This window comes from Lissotriton vulgaris, chromosome 3_1 (assembly GCF_964263255.1).
Source record: "Lissotriton vulgaris chromosome 3_1, aLisVul1.2, whole genome shotgun sequence".
NCBI lineage: Eukaryota > Metazoa > Chordata > Amphibia > Caudata > Salamandridae > Lissotriton > Lissotriton vulgaris.
The window spans coordinates 130,430,177-130,449,201 of record NC_141689.1 but is presented as its reverse complement, the minus strand read 5'-3'; the positions used below and the strand labels follow the sequence as shown (position 1 = coordinate 130,449,201).

General features: G+C 47.5%; 1 protein-coding gene across 1 annotated transcript in view; it reads left to right on the top strand.

Annotated features, from left to right (window-relative positions):
- LOC147726076 (uncharacterized) overlaps positions 1-19,025 on the top strand; it is a 108,885-nt gene that overhangs the window by 14,372 nt on the left and 75,488 nt on the right. Inside the window, exon 3 of the mRNA XM_086963410.1 lies at positions 3,396-4,248. Within this exon, the coding sequence (XP_086819536.1) occupies positions 3,396-4,248 (853 nt within the window). The remainder of the gene's footprint in view (positions 1-3,395; positions 4,249-19,025) is intronic.

The window sequence follows — 19,025 nt, the reverse complement described above, 5'->3', positions numbered from 1 at the left end:
TTAGAAAAACTATGTCCCAGGGTGTAGAGGACAGTAGCAGCCAGATTTCATTGGCGTGGCCGGGTAATGAGCGGCAGGTCACTAGTCCCATTGAATAGGTTTTGGTAGGGAGGGGATTGGAGTCAACGGGTTTGCGTGGGCAGGTCCAGGTGAGGTGGAGCGAGAAAGAGCAGTTAGGGCATTTGTGTGAAAAGGGGCTGGGTAGGGGAAAGCAGCAGGGCGAGGGGGACGAACAGGATGTCTTACCTATGTCCATAAGCTGTGATTTGGACCAGGTTAGTATCTGGGCGGCCGGAGAACTGGCAGCATGGCAGGCCCTAGGCACAGAGCTGGCGCGGACAGGCGCAGACGGGCTTGCCTTCAGCGCGCAAACGGCGCACCCGCTGCCTCGTCCGCTGCGCGGCCGGGAAGTGCACATGATTGAAGTGTAGGGGGGCGTGGCCTAGGGAGGTGGGCGTGGCCTTGAGGTGCCGAGCGAATGGCGGCAAGCCTGAATGACAATCCACGTCAGCGCTAGAGTCCGCTGGGCGTGGGTGTGCAAAGGAGCATCAAGGAGGCTTTTTTTAAAAACACAGTAAGCAATCAATTTTAAAGCAGTTTGCCAATTTTACAATCCCTTCTCCCGGCTTCCGCCTCAGGAGATATGCAATCTTCTGGTCGCGCTAGTGATCAGCGCGCCTGAAGTACACAGCGTAGGGGGCGTGGCCTAGGGAGGTGGGCGTGGCCTCGAGGTGCCGAGCGAATGGCGGCAAGCCTGAATGACAATCCACGTCAGCGCTAGAGTCCGCTGGGCGTGGGTGTGCAAAGGAGCATCAAGGAGGCTTTTTTTAAAAACTCAGTAAGCAATCAATTTTAAAAGCAGTTTGCCAATTTTACAATCCCTTCTCCTGGCTTTCGCCTCAGGAGATATGCGGTGGTAATTCTCTATTTGGCATTCGTGAGGGTGGTATGTGACACAAATACATGCCCATAGGGCATGTATGTGTGCCACATGCACACACATGTAGATTGGTGCAGCAGGGTGTCTTTGAGACACCCCTGCACCCTTGTAATAATTCTCAAATTGCGATTCGCAAATTGCGAATTTGCAATTTGAGAATTATTGCACCATCATTCCTATGGGCCTCCTGGCCCATAGGAATGCATTTGAAATCATTCTTTATTTGCGATTTCGCAAATTGCGATTTCGCAAATAAAGAATGATAAGGAATCGCTAAAAAATAGCGATTTTGTACATACATAACGTTTTGCGATTTCTAAATAGCGATTCGCAAAAAATCGCTATTTGGAAATCGCAAAACGATATCTTGATACATCCGGCCCCAGCATCCTTCTGAAATGAGGCCCCAAGTGTTTGCACCATTTTTAAGACCAGCTATTTACTGATCCTAGAAAATTGCCTCTCACTGGAGTTAGCAGCAGTTATTCGGGTTTTGCACCATACAAGGAATACCTTGTAAACATCACGAGGTGGGGTTAGCGGCAGTTTTCACAGGAACGCCCACCTTACATCTTATTTTGGTTAACTCCCGCAAAAAGAAGTGGAGACCTTAAAAATTCATGTTTCAATCGGAAAGGTGTTGCTAACTGCAGTTAGCGGCTCTTTGCAAATAAGGCGAAAAAAAGAAAAAGTGTGAAGTCCTTGTACATATGCCCATGACTGTTCAGTGTACCGAAAGGCAGAACGTGGAATGCCCCTCAGAAGATGCAAGTGTACATTTAAAAAAGAAAGAAGCATGGCTGGCAACAAGCATGTGGGCAACACGTGTGTGCAGTGATTCACAATACATGTCATGTCAAAAAACGCATGCACAATTCATGTTAAGAAATAAATACAACAATCATGGATGCAGCCATCTTCTCCGTCTCGGACACTGGACATCGCCATGTTTCCCTGTTTTTGCAAAATCATTGTCATGTCTGTAGTTTAACACTGTTGTTGCCAGACCGTATCTTTCCAAGAACTGTGATATCGTCAAGTTCTTTGAAAAATTGACATATATACAACATCTAAGGTGACAATCCTCTGGGCCAGGTGTTGATTCTCTAATATGTCAGGGAGAAATAACAACCGATATAGATGCCTTTTCCAATTCAATCAATTCAATAATCTTTATTTCGTTGCAATTGCACCATAAAAGATATACAAAATACATAATATACATGACCACATTATTATCGACAATGTACAAAAATATGCAGTCAGAAAAAGTGCTAGTGCATGACCAAATACTAACCATAACTCTTCTCAGCTAAATCATGAGTATGGGCTTGAAACACACATCAATAAATATAGTTAAAAGATTATTTAAAATTTGTACAAGGTTAAAAAAACATTAAATTGAGTTATAACAGCCAGACACTTAAAATGGCAGAGAGAGTTTTTGTCTAATAAATTTTACTGCCAAGAGAAATCTACTGATGCCAAACACTATTGCTTGACTAGTTTCCGTAATTAATATTCTTCCAGCTTCCTTATGCGAATTAGTTCCGATATTACGGCACAATGGCACTATCCATTTCCTTCTTGTTTCTACATAGCTTGAACAGAAAAACAGAATGTGAAAAATGTCTTCTCTTACATTGTTTGTGCATAAGGTACATTTGTCATTACTAGTTTTCCCCCATTTTGACTCGGTTTCCCGGGTTCTTAATGTACCGTACCTATACTTTAAATACAGGGTTTTCGCCAATGGTGGCTGGATCTCATCAAGAAACATTTCAAACTGGGCTACATTTGTTAGCATTAAAACATTTTCAGTTATGGGGCCATGTGCTCCAACATATACAGCATCATATACAGCATCATGGCTCACAAGGGCCCAAAAAGAAAGTTTGACTATTTTCTTTGAGGACACAGTCAAGGATTCTGCCTGGCTCCAAAAATGGGATAAACCCAATTTTGTTAACCAGATTTTAACATGTTTAAACCAAAGAATCTTATTACTCGTGTCTAGTTTCAAAACTTCAACCAATCCATTTTTGTATTCAGTTAACTCAGGGGTGATCCACAACCTGACCCATAATAATAACGGTCTTAATATTGCATGTAGATCGGTGCGTCGTATGATGCCTTTTCCAGTATTGCAGTTCTTTGTGTGATTAAATGTGCTTCTCATAGAGTACTGCACTGCTTGAAAGACACAAGGGAGCGCTGTAGCCTATGATTCGCTCAAACGCTCCGTCCATCATCCCCTTTTGTATCGCTATGGTTGCCAGAGCAGTTTCAGAAGTACCAAAGGGTAAGCCATGGGCAGTAGCTGCAGCTGCTACCCCTGGTGATCTCCAACTGACGTCTATGACACAACATTGTAAATAGTATATTGTGGCACCTTGGTATCTTTTTGAGAACAAATATCAGGTGCAACTAACACTATTTTTCGACTCTTTTTCAGATTTGATTTTGTTCAGTGTGGACACTGACGGCACCTGCAGGGCGTGTCTGCCTCCAGCCGCTTACCTCGACGATTACAACACCAGAGCTCTTAAAATGGGGAATCTGAGCGACCCAAGCCATGCAGTCTTCAGTCCAGAAGGCAAACTATATGTCGTGAAAGGCTCTGAGATATATATGGGTGACATGCCTACAAGTTCATCCAAGAACTGGTTTGAGGCCAATGCAAAGCGCTTGGGGAAAACCGACTGGGAAAGGTTCAAGCATCTCTTCTTCCACCCCAATGGCACGCTTTATGGCGTCACTCATGACGGTGAATTTTACAAGGGTCCTCCCCCAACCAATGAGAATGTGGCCTGGTTGTTCACAAAAGCTACCAAAATTGGCTCCAGAGGGTGGGATACATTCCACGCGCTCTTCTTTGACCCCGAGGGGATGCTGCATGCGGTGACCGATGACAAATTTGTGAAGAATAGTCCTCCCACGAGTCCAGATGAAGAATGGCTTAAAGCAAGCCAGACCATCGGCAAAGGCAGCGGGTGGAGGGGGCTGAGCCGCTGGATGTCGTTCAGCCCCGACGGCAGGCTCTGGTGTGCCTCCACAGCGGAAGGGGAGATAATCACAGCCTCGCCTCCTACTTCAGAGGACGACAATTGGCTGCACAGAGCTGAAAAGCTGGGACATGGCTACTTCTATAAAATCATGGCCTTCGCAAGAGACAGAACTATAAAGAAGATTGTGACATTTGACTTCCAGCCTGATGCCGGACAGATTATCTCCCAGGTGCCGGAGGTGGTGGCCCAGCAGGTCTATGACAACAGGAACAGCACCTCGCCCTTAAATTCCGTGTTTTCGTAAGTATGACGTCACGTGATCTAACATTCTCCTTATCCACCTGTTACACACTTGCTACACAGGCCATTGCTTCAATCACCCTTCCGGCAGGAAGTCTTCAAAATGAACCGATGGCAATAGCAGTGTTAAAAACCCTTGACTCCATGCATTCTTGACCCGTAAGCATCATTGTTTCATACTAAGAATGCAGTATCCTCCCTCTCACCAAGCACCCCTGGGCACAATTAATGGCAGCCTGCTGTGAAACACATCTGGATTTTACAGGTGTACCAAACAACTGGTGACAATAGGTCCTTCGAGGACTTAGCAGTAAGTGATAAAAGCAATACTTGCCACAGGGTCGTATTTTATATTTCCAGAAATTAAAAAAAAAACAATGCGTGGTTGTGTTAAAAATGGACCTATTTTTTGCCAGGTTTTCCATCTCCACCCTACTTAAAACAAAGCCCTTCGTCTTCAGTGAAACACCCAACTCCCACATGTAGAACCATGCAGTGTAAGCTCTGTCCATAACAATATTGAAATATTGAAGTCAACAAAACAAAAACGTATAGGTTTAAACTTCTTGAAATAAACTATACTGCTTTCACTTCCAGAGCTATACATCAGGGTGAAGATTTAGAGAGACTTTGCAGCATATTTACAAAACAATGTTGGGGCGCGGTGTTATGCCAAATTTGGCAACTCCGCGCTCTGATATTTTTAAAAGGCAGGGATTTGCCCAGAATCACAAGCATACGGCGCACCGCTGTGTTTCCCCTAGCACTGGCACTAAAAATGCAGCCTAGTGCCAGCTCAGGCACCCTGACGCAAGGGAGCCTGCGCAGCAGCGGCGATTGTTTATGTGCCGCAAGGGACATCTTCCTGCACCTAAACAATCAACAATGGCGATTTGGTCTTACTATGTGTGTTGCAGAATGCAATACGCTTAGAAAGAGCAAACAAGCATTTGCAATGCAATAGGTCTCACATTAGGAAAGTGTGAGCTATTGGTATTGGAAATTATTATTTTTTTTAATATGTGTTGGCTTTGAAAAGATATAAATTAATAGCATTGTTATTCACAAAGCCAATAGCTTACAATTTCCTAATGCGTGTCCTATTGACTATGGCAATGCTTATTGGTAGCAAGCAAGGACAGTGCTGTTGTGGTGCTGAGTGATGATGTGGTTGGGCTGAGTGATGTGGTGGTGGTTTATAGTGATGTGGTGGTGTCCCAGAGTGATGTGGTGGTGTACCAGAGTGATGCGGTGGTGTCCCTGAATGATGTGTTTGTGGCCCTGAGTGATGTGGTGGTGTCCCCGAGTGATGTGGTGGTGCCCCTGAGTGATGTGGTGGTGCCCCTGATTGATGTGGTGGTGTCCCTGAGTGATGTGGTGGTGTTCCTGAGTGATGTGGTGGTGTTCCTGGGTGATGGAGGGTGGAGTTGGAGGGTAGAGTTGAAGGGTGGAGTTGGAGGATGGAGTTGGAGTTGGAGGGTGGATTTGGAGGGTGGAGTTGGCGTTGGAGGGTGGAGTTGGAGTTAGAGGGTGGAGTTGGAGGGTGGAGTTGGAGTTGGAGGGTGGAGTTGGATGGTGGAGTTGGAGGGTGGAGTTAGAGTTGGAGGGTGGAGTTAGAGGGTGGAGGTGGAGGGTGGATTTGGAGTTGGAGGTTGGCATTGGAGGGTGGAGTTGGAGTTGGAGGGTGGAGTTGGAGGGAGAGCAAATAGTAACAGAAAGAGCGTGGGTGCATGAGTGAGAAAGAGACGTAGAGAGAGGGGTAGGAGGAGAAAAATGAATAACACATGAGTGGTGCGCACGTAGAAAGTGAAACATAATAAGTTAAAACACCTGGCGACTGCCTATATTTTTCACTATTCAGCATTGAAAGGGAAAGTAGGTTAGCGAGAGGGATTTTACGGGAAGAGTGAGGGAGCGCGCGAGAATGAGAGAGAACTACTGGGGAACTACAGGGGAGGAATGGAGATAAAGAGAGCAAGGAGTAACAGAAAGAGCGTGGGTGCGAGAGCGAGAAAGAGACATGACTTCCGCTTGGGAATATTCTCTCCTCAGTTTCTTCAGGTTCCTCTCCCCAGTAAAGGTTTCTTCTTGTAGTACAAAGTGATCTAATTTAATTGGATCAGGGTCCCAATATTTATACCCAGAAATCCTTTGTTCTCTGAGGGGAGAGGGGCCTTTACCCAGTCCAAACCAGTTCTGAAACACTCTGTTTACCAGACTTCTCTTTTCCTTTTCACAGTGCAGGGCATGCAAATCAGACGCCCCACAGGAGGTGGAGCCAGCATTGTGGAAGGCAAATACAGTCCTGGAGCACTTTGTTTACAGGACTCCTTCACATTCTTTCAGTGTGCAGGGCAGAGACATCAGCTGCTCCTCAGGGGGTGGAGCCAGCATTGTGGAAGGCAGGCACAGACCTATTCAAGGTTCAGGTGAACTCCTCCCTCCCATCTGGATGCAGATCTCTCTATTCACCACTGGGTGACTCAGCCTGTCTCCTGGAATTACCCAGCCCTGTCACTCACATACTAAAGCAAAACAACTCCTTTATGCTTTCAAAATTTTACAGAAGGAGCTAAAAGGTTGTCCAACAGGTCAGTTGCTCAAGATAATTGCAGTAAATTTTTTACCGTCAATATCATATGGGTCGGAAATTATGAATACAAAAGATGCAGCCGCATTAAATCTAGCCCAATCAAGTTTTTTGAAGCGCCTGTTTTTTAATTCCTCTGCACATCTTTCAGGCACAAGTTCAACTGGAATACGGGCTGAAAAATCAGAAACCTGGCAGACAAGGGGCGATGGCAAAATATTACTGGCGGATGAGGCAAGCGGATGACAACACTTTAGCCCACTGTTGTTGGGAAGAAATCAAAAAGCAAGCGAGGCAAAAAAACTCTATTGTTTCAGTCCTAAAAGAATCACTAGCCGATCTACATCTTGAAGAGGCATGGCATACATCAACATCCTATTCCGGGTTAAAAAATATGGTAAATAGCGCAATAAAATGAACTTCGCTATTTATTGTCAAATCCGCCTTTGCTAGGAAAAATCATGCATGGGCAGTGATTCAATCATATCAGTTTCTGAAACCCCAACCGTACTTGTCTGAACACTTCTCGCATTACAAAAAGCACTATTTGACGCTGCTGCAGCTGGGGTCTAACCCCGAAATGGAAGTCTACATTGCCCACTAATGAATGTCACCTGTGTGAACAAGGAGAAGAGCCATTATTACACCTTTTATGCATCTGTCCTTTGCTATTAGAACCTCGAAAAATAGTCCTCCGTGAGATTTTTAGGGAACACCAATTTAGGTCGTGCAGAGCTGCAGTGATACAATGCCTTGGTGGACTGTCAATTCAGTTGTCATGTCGAGCCATTACCTTTTGGAAAATAGCAGCCAAGGAATTGGACAAAAAAACATAATAGTCCACATGGCAAAGGTATATGACTGTCTGGTCACTCCCTTTCTGCACTGACATCAAATATCGCTCTTTTCATATTGAACTGCAATCCACTTCTTACAATTTGTATAGATTATATTATCTTTGTTTTAATTGTCGTTGCGACCAAAGTTTATGAAAGGATAATGTTTTTTACTTGTTTGCATTTATAGACTTTTATCTTAGATAAATATTATGTAATATGTGTTTTTCCATGCTTTTAAGATTTTTTAATGAAATCAAATAAAAGTAATTACTACAGCTCTGTCACTCACAAAAACTAGACATAGGAATACACAAACAAGAAGGGGCAGGTTTGAATGGTTAGACAAGCAAATACCTAATTTCTAAAAGTGGTATTTGCAAACACAGAATAATAAAATAAACTTGTATTTTATTATTCTGAGTTCAGGTATACTAAACTCGAATTTCTACCATGTTCTCTGAGCCTGTTAGGATTATAAAATATAACAATTCTAACAGCTCATTCTGGCCTATAGAGAGCAGGTAGCCTTGCAATAGGGAAAAACGAAAATGGCTGTAATTCACTATTAGGACATGCCACACACATCAGGGCTTGTCCTACCATATATTTATGATGCACCCTGCCCTTGGGCCTACCATACGGGTGACTGATATGAAGAAAAGGGAATGTTTAGGGACTGGGAAGTGGGTGCACTTGCCCAGTCAGCATGATAGTACCAGACTGCACGCAGGCTCTGCAATGGCAGACCTTAGACACATTTTACAAGGCTGCTTCTGTGGGTGGCACAACCAGTGCTGCAGTCCCGCCAGCAGTATTGAGATTACACACCCTGGCACACTGAGTGCACTAGACTAAGGTCTGACAAGTAAGCCAAAGTAGCCAAACATGGAATCACTAATCCATACATCAATTTACAATAGGGAACACTTGCACTGTGGCACTGAATAGCAGTGGCACAGTGCCCAAAGCTTCTAACACCAGCAAAACACATGAAGCAACAGCAAAAAATGGAAGGGAGACCCACACCAATGGTACTAGGTCTAACAAGCATATACTAGTGATTAGAGTTCTCTCTATATACATATATATATACAAATAATAGAATTGGGCGGGGGTAGGGAGGGTGGGAGGGATACTGGGTTATGGACAAAGGCAAATCAGAAACATTTGAGGATCATCAAGGGGGAAACGAGGGAGAAGGGTGAAGGCCGAGGGAACAAACAAGATGGTGTGCTAGGGTCAGGAGAAAGAAGCGGCCGAGAGCAGCAGCAAAATGACATCCAGGTCAAAAGAAAAGCAAGCAAAGAAGTCCATGAATAAAGGAGCAGAGCAGAGGGGGCAGCCACAGGAGCAGGGAGGGAAAGGTATTAGATGTCCACCGAAACAAAAATGAGTCAATTAGATGGGCAAATGCTCAGGGGCCACTGGGCAGCAGAGTCGCTGAGCATCTTCGAAGGCACAGTCTGTGGGTCGCATGGGTACTCCCCTCAGGCTGCACTCCAAATGTCTGTGGAAGTCCACCTGGGTGCCTGAGACGCAGTCCAGGACGGTGCACACCCCCAGGTTAAGACCGCAAAGAGAAGCAGGGGGGCCTTACGCTGTAGTGTCAAGATCCTCCCCAAAACTGCACACCTGTACCTGGTAATATGGAAAGGCAAAAGCAGAGGAGTGGCTGTAAGATGAAGCGTCCTCATATCACCTCATGGTTATTTGGCATCCCTGTGCTGAGGGCAAGACGGCTGGAAGTGGAAGTAGCAGAAGGTGGCCCTCAGGCGGTGTTAACGTCTGGCTCTGGCGGGATCTCGGGGCCCGGGCTCCATGGAGGGAGCCCCATGCTCCTCGGCACCAAATGCGCCTCAGCGCCGGCCACAAGGCTCTCATGGTGGCTGCCACGCTTGCCGATCCCCGTCCGAGGCTACGTCTTCATGGCCCCGTAGTGGTTGCTGCTGCGAGTGTCACTGCTCGATGTGCGGAGACTTGGCTTTACTGGAAGTGGCGAGGCATTCCCCAGGCTCCCCGATCCCCTCACAGGCAATCGAGGATCATCAGGACACACTCTCAACCCCCTCTTCCCAACAGGAAACTCCATCATCTTCAGCCACACCACCAAACTCCCATGGACTGACCATTGATGCATCCACTTCACCTTCAGAACACCCACCATCTTGCTCCCAAGAAGAAACTAGACCAGAATCACCGACGACCAGCTCACCTCTTCATTCAGCAGCTCCACCCCAACCATCACAGAAAACGACAACCCCAACATTGCAGCCCGCACCCTGCACAAATGGATCTCCGACAATGCTAACACGGTAGCCCCCGTAAAGAAAAACAACAACACCCACACCAAGAAAGCTTAATGATTTACCACCGAACTTCAAGAGTCCAGACTCACTTGCTGCCTCCTCGAAAAGGCCTGGAGGAACACCAAATCCACAGACGCCCCCAACAACTTCAGAGTCACCACCAATGCCCACCAACAACTCATCAGAGAAAGAAGGGAAAAAGAGATTTAAGATAGAATCTCCACTCATGCACACAACAGCAAGGAACTCTTCAACATCATCAAGAGTTTGCCCAACCCACCAGCCAGGCCACCGACATCCCTCCCTCAAAAGACCTCTGCGACAAACTCAGCACCTTTTTCCGAAACAAAATCAGGAGCAACTACGACAACTTTGACGAAGACAACCAACACACTGAATCCCCACCAACCACCCCGACACCCTGAAGCCAACGATTGACAGCTGGACAGCCTCACCACCGAAAACACACTGTAGACAATGAAGCCAATCCACTCCAGGGCCTCCACGGACCCCGGCCCCCACCACATTTTCAACAGAGCCGCTGACACCAACGCACCCATGCTCTGTCACACCATCAACCACTCCCTGGCAACCGCCTTGTTCCTCGATGACTGGAAACACACCGATCAACCCCTCCTGAAGAAATCCTCGGCGGACCCCACTGACCTCAAAAACTACAGAACCAACTCCCTGCTCCTGTTCCCAGCAAAAGTCATCGAGAAAGCCATCAACAGCCACTCGCCACATTTATCAAAGAGCACAACATCCTTGACCCCTCCCAATCCAGCTTCAGAAAAAAACATAGTATGGAGATCGCCCTCCTCTCCGCAACAGACGATATCCGCATCCTCCTTGACCTCTCTGCCCGTTTTATACAGTCTCTCACTGCACCCTAATACGCACACTCCACGACACAGGGATCCAAGGCAAGACCCTCAACTGGATCCGCTCCTTCCTCTCTGGCAGAAGGCAGTGGGTCAGACTCCCCCCTTTCCTCTTGGACCCTACACCTACCACCTGCGGAGTCCCCCTGGGGTCCTCCCCCAGCCCTACGCTCTTCAACGTCTACATGGCTCCGCTCACCCCCATCATCAGAACCTACAGACTCAACATTGTGTCATAAGGAGACGACACCCAACGCATCCTCTCCCTATCCAACGAACCCAACACCGCCAGACACAACTTTTGAGAAAGCATGGAAGTAATCGCCAAATGGATGAAAAACATCTGCCTACAACTAAACACCAAAAAAACGGAAGTACTCATCATGGGCCCAAACCCTGAAGCCTGGAATGACACCTCGTGCCTCCCCACCCTTGGAAGCCCGCCCACCCCCACGGACCACACACGCAACCTGTGAATCATTCTGGACTCAGAGCTCAAAATGGACTGCCAGATCAACTCTGTCTTGTCCTCCTGCTTCGACACCCTCCGTCTCCTACGTAAGACCTTCAAATGAATCACTCACGCCCTGGTCACCAGCAGACTCGACTACAGCAACGCACTCTATGCTGGAATAAACAAAAACCTCACCCGCAAGCTACAGAACATTCAAAACGTCGACTCAAGACTGGTCCTCAACCTGTCAAGACAGTGCCACATCTCCCAGCACCTGCACAGACTCCACTGGCTCCCCATCAATGCTAGAGTCACCTTCAAGGTGCTAACCCACGCTCACAAGGTCCTACCCGACACCGGTCCAGCATACCTGAACAGCCGACTCAAAATCCACATACCCCGAAGGACCCTACAATCAGCCCAGCTCTCCTACACCGTGGTCCCCCACACCAGAAAGACCAGATCAGGAGGCTGCTCCATTTCCTTTCCTCGCGACCAGAACAACTTTCTGCTCCACCTCAGACAGACAACATTGCTCCCCATCTTTGCAAGAAACCTCAAAACCTGGCTCTTCGACAGACCCCCTCCTTGATGGATTGGAAACTGCAACCCCACCCCCAGCGCCTTGAGACCCTTATGGGTGAGTAGTTGCGCTTAACAAACACCTGATTCATTGATTGATTAGCGTGAGTGCCTGATTCTATCAAATTTGTAGTTTGACAGCAGTCTTGTAAAGTCAGTCTTGTAAAGAGCACATGGCAATAAAGTTCTATGGAATTCATTGCCAGGTATTCTAGAATCCTGAGGGAGCTGATCAGTTGGCCAGTGTCAAGAGCTAGAGTCCAATTTTTTAAAAGTGGTGACAAGGATGTAAATTGTTACTTGTATAGCACACTACTCACCCGCAAGGGTCTCAAGGCGCTTGTACGAATAAAGTTGTGGAACCCATCCTGGCTTTCCCTGTGAGGGGTCCACGCCTGGGCACCCCCAAGGTGGAGGCCAGGCATCCTTTGCATTGTGGGGGACATTGTGGAGATTAAGCAAGCTATTGCCCAGATTTGCTGAGTGGGACTCCATGATTGGAATAGGCACTGAGGCGAGAATTATCAGGTCCGTGGAATTTTGAGCCCAAGACCCTCCGAGGCGGGGAATTGAACCCTGGTCCAGGACTAGACCTCTGCATCAGGGTCCGACGCTCTAATCTTTGAGCCACACTTCTCCACAGGGATGGGATGTCATATTGACAACTGACAGTGGAGCGGACCCTGGTTAGTGCCTAAAAGCTGCCCGGGTCGCGGGAAAAGGTTGCCGCCTAAGGCACCGGTAGTGTGGAAAATTGACACCAGGACTGAGCGAAGGAATGGTATATGGATTGCATAGGTCATGGTCCATCTTTTGCTGTGTGAGGGTCACAGTGATTTTTGGGAAGCGGCAAGTGTTCGCCCTTGTGCAATCTGTTCTACAATTATATTGGGGTCCTTCTGTTGTCGCATGCAACAGTGACCACAAATGTGCCTGTCTTATTCTGTATCACATATCTGCTGACACGGATCAAGCAAATGGCTTTGCATGCCAGCTGTCTTTCGCTGTCTCATGTGTCTGTTAACTTTAATCAAGTGTACAATCATGCGAGTTTAACTAGCGTCCAGTATGGAAGCTGGTAATTACACACAGTACAGGTTCTGAAATTAAGACGGCTGTTGTTGGGTAAGATGGTGGTCATCGGCAAAGACAACAGTTGGTTCTTGAGTATGTGTAGTAATAATACAAAGTGACACCATTCAGTCTTCATCCAATTTTAATGGCAGAAACAACCTGTGTCTAAAATGCCAGACAACTTGATCTGACTGTTTTCAACTGACATGGAATCCTGTAATGACAACACCCAAGGCCTGTGACATCCACAGGATTCCATGGACTCATATTACAAAAGCTTATAACATAAAAGCAGCACTACAGTAAACCAATAATGCAACGTATCCCCTTCGTTTTAACAATATAACATAGTACAACATGCACACAAATACAATATACACATATCTCTAGAACTCTAAACAGAACTGGAAAGAGGTATTGTCCCAACCAAGACACACAGAACAAATTAAACAACAAAGGAAGCTACCTAGCTAAAAACGTAATCACCCCAGCAGGCAGGGGACCTGCTCTGACAAATACCTCTTCTCCACCACTAACTTTCGCATTCATTAACCTCCTTACGCAACTCGATTGGGGTCTAACAAACTTATCGTCATCCATCATGGACCAGCCATAACCTTCCTCCTCCTTCTTAGACAATGGGACAATACCTTGCCCATCCTTCTGAAACAAAGCCACCCTCCTGAGATTCCGTGTCTGTGTGTTTTCCAGTTGAACCCAACTGCCTCCAACTTCCTTTACTTTAAATGCAGTATACCCCAGGTTTTACCTTCACCCAATCATTGATTTTACTCAGACTCTGAACTTTAGAAGAAGTTCTGTTTTTCCCATCAAATTGCAATCACTCTCAAACATCCACAGTGGAAATAACTTAGCTCCTGGCTGTCTGCCCCTAATCAACTCAAAAAGTGTTTTTCCAGTACCAGAATTCACAGTAGTGCGATATTCCCACAACATATCTTTGATTACTTTCACATGTCAATACCAACTCTATTAGCCATCTCCATAGAGCATTTAACCAAACAAATACGTTCCTCGACTGGCCATTGCTCTGGGTGGTTGTAGAGTGAGGTATATGTGCATTTAATACCAAGGTTATCCAAAAAATTTAGCATTACCAAGGATGTCAACTGTGTGCCATTTTCAGTGATTCATTTAGAGGGTATCCCTTCCCTTCAGAATCTTAACCCATCACACAGATAGTGGCTTTTGTGTTGATTGATTTCATAAATACCAACTCTAACCTCTGAGACTTAACATCTACCATTACCGTTGCGTATCTCTGATGCTCCGGACAGCTAAGAAATGGGCCAATAAAGGCAAACAAAGGGGCATATTCTCAAGGAGCCATTGCAGAGTTAACAGCACGTTATTGCAGCCAAAGTTGCGATAAATATATTGCACCATTCACAAGCTGGTGTCAACAGCCCATTTCGCCAGTTTACCTGCAATAGCAGATGCAAAAAACATTGCTATGTATGTCCCCAGTAACTAACGCTGATGCGATGCAGCGTAGGCGTTCCTGAGCAAAAAGCAGCAACAACGCCACTACACAACATTCACAACGACCAGCGAGATTTGCAATAAGATCACAAAACAGGCAATAAGGTGGGGTAACAGCAGGAAACTAACACCTGCTCTAACCTGGTGCAAAGTCGGTAGATAACTTGCACCATCAAAGGGAGGCCAGCACACAGCCACACCTGAAGAACTACAGATGCCATCGTGCCACTGACCATGCAGCTTGGAGCCCCAACAGGGCACAACACCCACCGCCACCACTCCCAGGACTGCCCCGTCCCCCCCCCCCCCCCCCCGGACCTCCACAGAGGCAGTGCAGACAAAGCCTGCAGACTTTCAGGAAAGGCACCAGCCTCATAGACCTAACACCAGACAATGCCATTGGCCACTACATGCACAATAGGACAACCATCCTCCACATCCTGAACACCATTACCCACATGCTGATGGTACCAACACAGCGGACAACCAACATTCCACCTCAGAAACAGCTGCTGGCTGTGCTGAGCCTATTGGGCCCTGGTTCCTCCCAAACAACAACCACCAGAGTCAGAGGAGCCTCACAGCCAGCCCCATCCAAGTCCTTCACATCTGTCTTGGATGCCAGCTTCAGCTTGGTACCCCAGAACCCATATGTCCCCCACAATGCGCACGAACAGCTGGAGACCAAGCAAGGACCACACACCATAACTTGATCTGACTGTTTATCAACTGACATGGATTCTTGTACATTTTGGGGGCAATCGTCAGCACACATGTCCTATTTGTGCCCCCTGACGACACTGCACACAATTACCACAACAGAAAACCCACGCATTTCATCAATGTGCAGGCAATAGAGGACCACTGGGGACTCCTCACCAATGTCGTCGGCAACTACCCAGGCTGTGTGCGTGATTCCCACATCTCCCGGCAGTCCATCACCAACCAGCGCTCTAAGGCTGGCACCTATGGATATCTACTGCTCATCAGTAAGTAACAAGTGAACACACAACACACCTCAACTATACCAACAAACAACTCACATCCATTGGAATACACAACCTACAAAATCACATACAACATGACAACGAACATTCTCACATACCAGACATAACAACACAACTTACTGTGGCAACCAGGGCTAGCCATGTAAATAAGCCAGCAACGGCATGGCACCTCAGCCACAAAATATCAGAATGTGGGAACCAGGCGTTTGCCAAGGGGGAAAGTCGCCCATGAATGGGAATATGCACAATGCCAAGTGTTGCGTGGTTGTGCCGGACAGACCTGAGCATGCAGACCACGGACATTTCAAAGGCGACATACTATGATGGTGTTTGGAGTGTACTGGACAGTGGCCGCATCCATGTGATCTCAGCCACTGGGGTCGATCGTGGAAGAGTAGCTTGTTACGTCCCCCGCTGTAAGCCTGAGTGGAATGGGCTGGCCGGGCGTCCGCCAAGCCAGGATAGGGGTGTGAATAAAAAAAACATTGCTCTAGGTGTGGTTCTCTTCCAGAATTGCCAACGTGTCTGCCAGGGCGGTGCCTCTCACCCAGCCACAAGGAAGACGCTGTGAACTCTGGTGCTTACGATCATGTGCACTGCTGCACCCCAGGCCGCTGGTCACCAGAACTGCCTTGCACGCCCCTGCGAACCCATGCCTCCCTGCATGCTTCCTGACACCGGCTTGTGTCAAGGAGAACTCACCACGTGCCAGCGCAAGCTCCAAGCCCGAGGCCCGCGACACAGGCCCCGATTATTCCTGTTTTGTTGACGTACTCCAGTCTACACTGCGGTCCAGCAGGCCACACACCAAATCAATCCAGCCCTGGCTAGCAGGACACAACATTTTCGCAGGCGGCACATTTGCACACCTCTGGTGCTCGGACCACCTTGAGCCACAAATCATCACCACATGCCATTTCCACATTGTGTGTTAGACTCCCAGGAGGAGCTGGCTGAAGAGCAGTTTGCATGCCCGGACCAGTGTCTTCGGCCTCAACTGCGGAAAAGTAAGTCACACATGTGGAACTGAGTCTTGATCACACAATGGCAGAGTACATGTCATATTTGATATCCTTATACTCCCTTCGATCTGATGGCAGCAACTCTGTGCATAGCATTCCAACGACACCTGTCTGTGGGCCCTTGCTGATTGCTGTCCAGGGCCGGACTGGGAACCACAACCAGCCCTGTCAAAGTGCTTGGTCCCCCCCCCATCACCACTCGGGGGGGTTGAAGGTGCCGCCGAGCTCTGTGCCGGGCCGGTTTTTGGCCGATTTTGGTAGAGGGCCGATTTTGCAGCTATGCTGCAAAAACAGCCCGCAACAAAAATGGCCCCCAGGGGCCCAAAACTGGCCCCCACCCGTGCGGCGCACCGGGGGATTGCCCGGTGCCCGCTATGGCCAGTCCGGCCCTGTCGCTGCCTTACGGCCTACACTGTTGTCCAGTAGGTCACACATGTGGAACTGAGACATGATTTATTAATTCCTGATTCCATGTCATTGTACAGGCCTCATTTTAGACTGCATCCCCTTTCAGCTCTGGTGCCACTGACTCTGTGCCCCTTGATTCATGAAAACTCTCAGGTTGAACTGTGGTGGTCTATGAGTCTATGGCCCGGGTGTTGTCATCATCATTATCATCATCATGTAGCCGATACTGACTTAGTGTTAAAAATGTGTCTGTAGCATTCCCCTCCTCCATATTGCCTGTGTCTGCTTGGTTCCGTCCCCCGATACACTCTGCGACATTCACTTTGGCAATCGACGCGGACCTGCTCTGCTCTGGCGCTCCCATCTCAGTGCCCTGTAACTAAACATCCAGTGGTGGTTTGCTTGTGCCTGGCGCACTGCATCTGGTGCCAGACTCTGTGCAGCTCAAGTCATGGACCCCGTCTGACGTACTATTGTATGGCTTCTAAGTCGATGGCCTGGGGGTCATCAACGCCATGTGCCTGTGGCCCTGTGCTGTCCGATAGCTCCAGCCTCGAATGCGGACAAGTAGGACACACATGTGGATCTGATTCTTGATTTCATGATGTCTGAGGTCACATATTAATGGCAGCCTTCAAATCATTATACTCCCTTCGATCTGTTGCCAGCAACTCTTTGCACAGCATCCCAATGATACGTGGCTGTTGGCCCTTGCTGACCGCTGCCTCCGGCCTATACTGTGGTCAAGTGGGTCAAACATCTGTGTCTGCGCCTTGAATAATTCATGGCAGAATTCCTCTCAATGGACAAGCCTCATCGCAGACTGCATCCCCTTTCAGCTCTGGTGCCACTAAGTCTGGTCCACGACATCCATGGACACTTTCTGGTTGAACTCTGGTGGCAACTAGGTCTATAAACTGGTGCTTGTCTTCTTCATCATGTCGGTGATACTGACTATGTGGCAAGAACGAGGCTGTAGCATTCCTCTCCTCTATTTGCCGCTTCCAGTTAGCTTCTGCAGTTTGCACCATGCCCTGGACGACACCATCCACTGAACCCGTCAAACCTCCGCTACATTCACCTTTGACATCTACGAGGACCGGCTCAGCTCTTGTGGCCGTATCTCACTGCACCACAAGTCACCATCCCGTGGCAGTGTGCCTGTGCCAGACGCAGTGCATCCGGGGCCACTAACTCTGTGCAGCTCAAGTCATCTGCTGTTTCTGATTGAGTTTTGTGTTGTGGACAGCTCACGCAACATTGCCACCTCAGGCAGTGGGTAAGACCTGGGACGATAATGAAGAAGATGGGGCAGGTGTGCGGAGGGGAGGATGAACAGACAATAGGAGGGCAGGATTCACACTTCTCCTTCCATGCCTTCATTTGGGTGTCCATTTTTGGCCCCCAAACTTGATATTTCAGTCTCCTAATAGTAAAGGTTTGCCCAAAAGGTCCTTCATCAGCTTACTCTAGAAGGGGCATATCAGCAAGACAATTATCGCCACTTTAGCAGCCGTTTTTGTCCAGAAAGTGCTGATAATTGTATCGCATTTATTGGCAAGGTCATGCTAGCTCATGAATCCGTGCCTCAGCGCCCTTTCCCTTAATGCCCAGCTTTGCATCTCCAATGAGATGCAAAGTGGCGTTCCTCCCCACAATATCAGGAGAAATGTCGCTAAGCAACATTTCTCCTATTATCAAGCCTCACGCTAACCTGCAGAGCGATAAGAAAAGTAGCGCTAACCTCAGTTATCGCTACTTTCCTTACGTCTGCTTTTCATCTGACTTAGCCATGATATCCTATAGAAGGTAGATATCATGGCTAAGTCTGCTCTGCTCTATCAGCAAGAGAAAACCAAAAGTGTGCCTATGCCTCCAAGAAATGCAATAATGCAAACACTGAATGATTAGAGATAAACCATAAATTTATTAGTTTATCTTGACAAAACTTTTTGTCATTGAATCAATACATAAGTTACAAAATTCACTTATTTTAGGAGCAGACAAAGAGAGAACCATCAACTTCTTTTCTAGCCATATGGAGATCAATCAAACAGTGTGTGTGTATTTACAGTGAATCAATTATAAAGCAAAACCATTGCACAAAA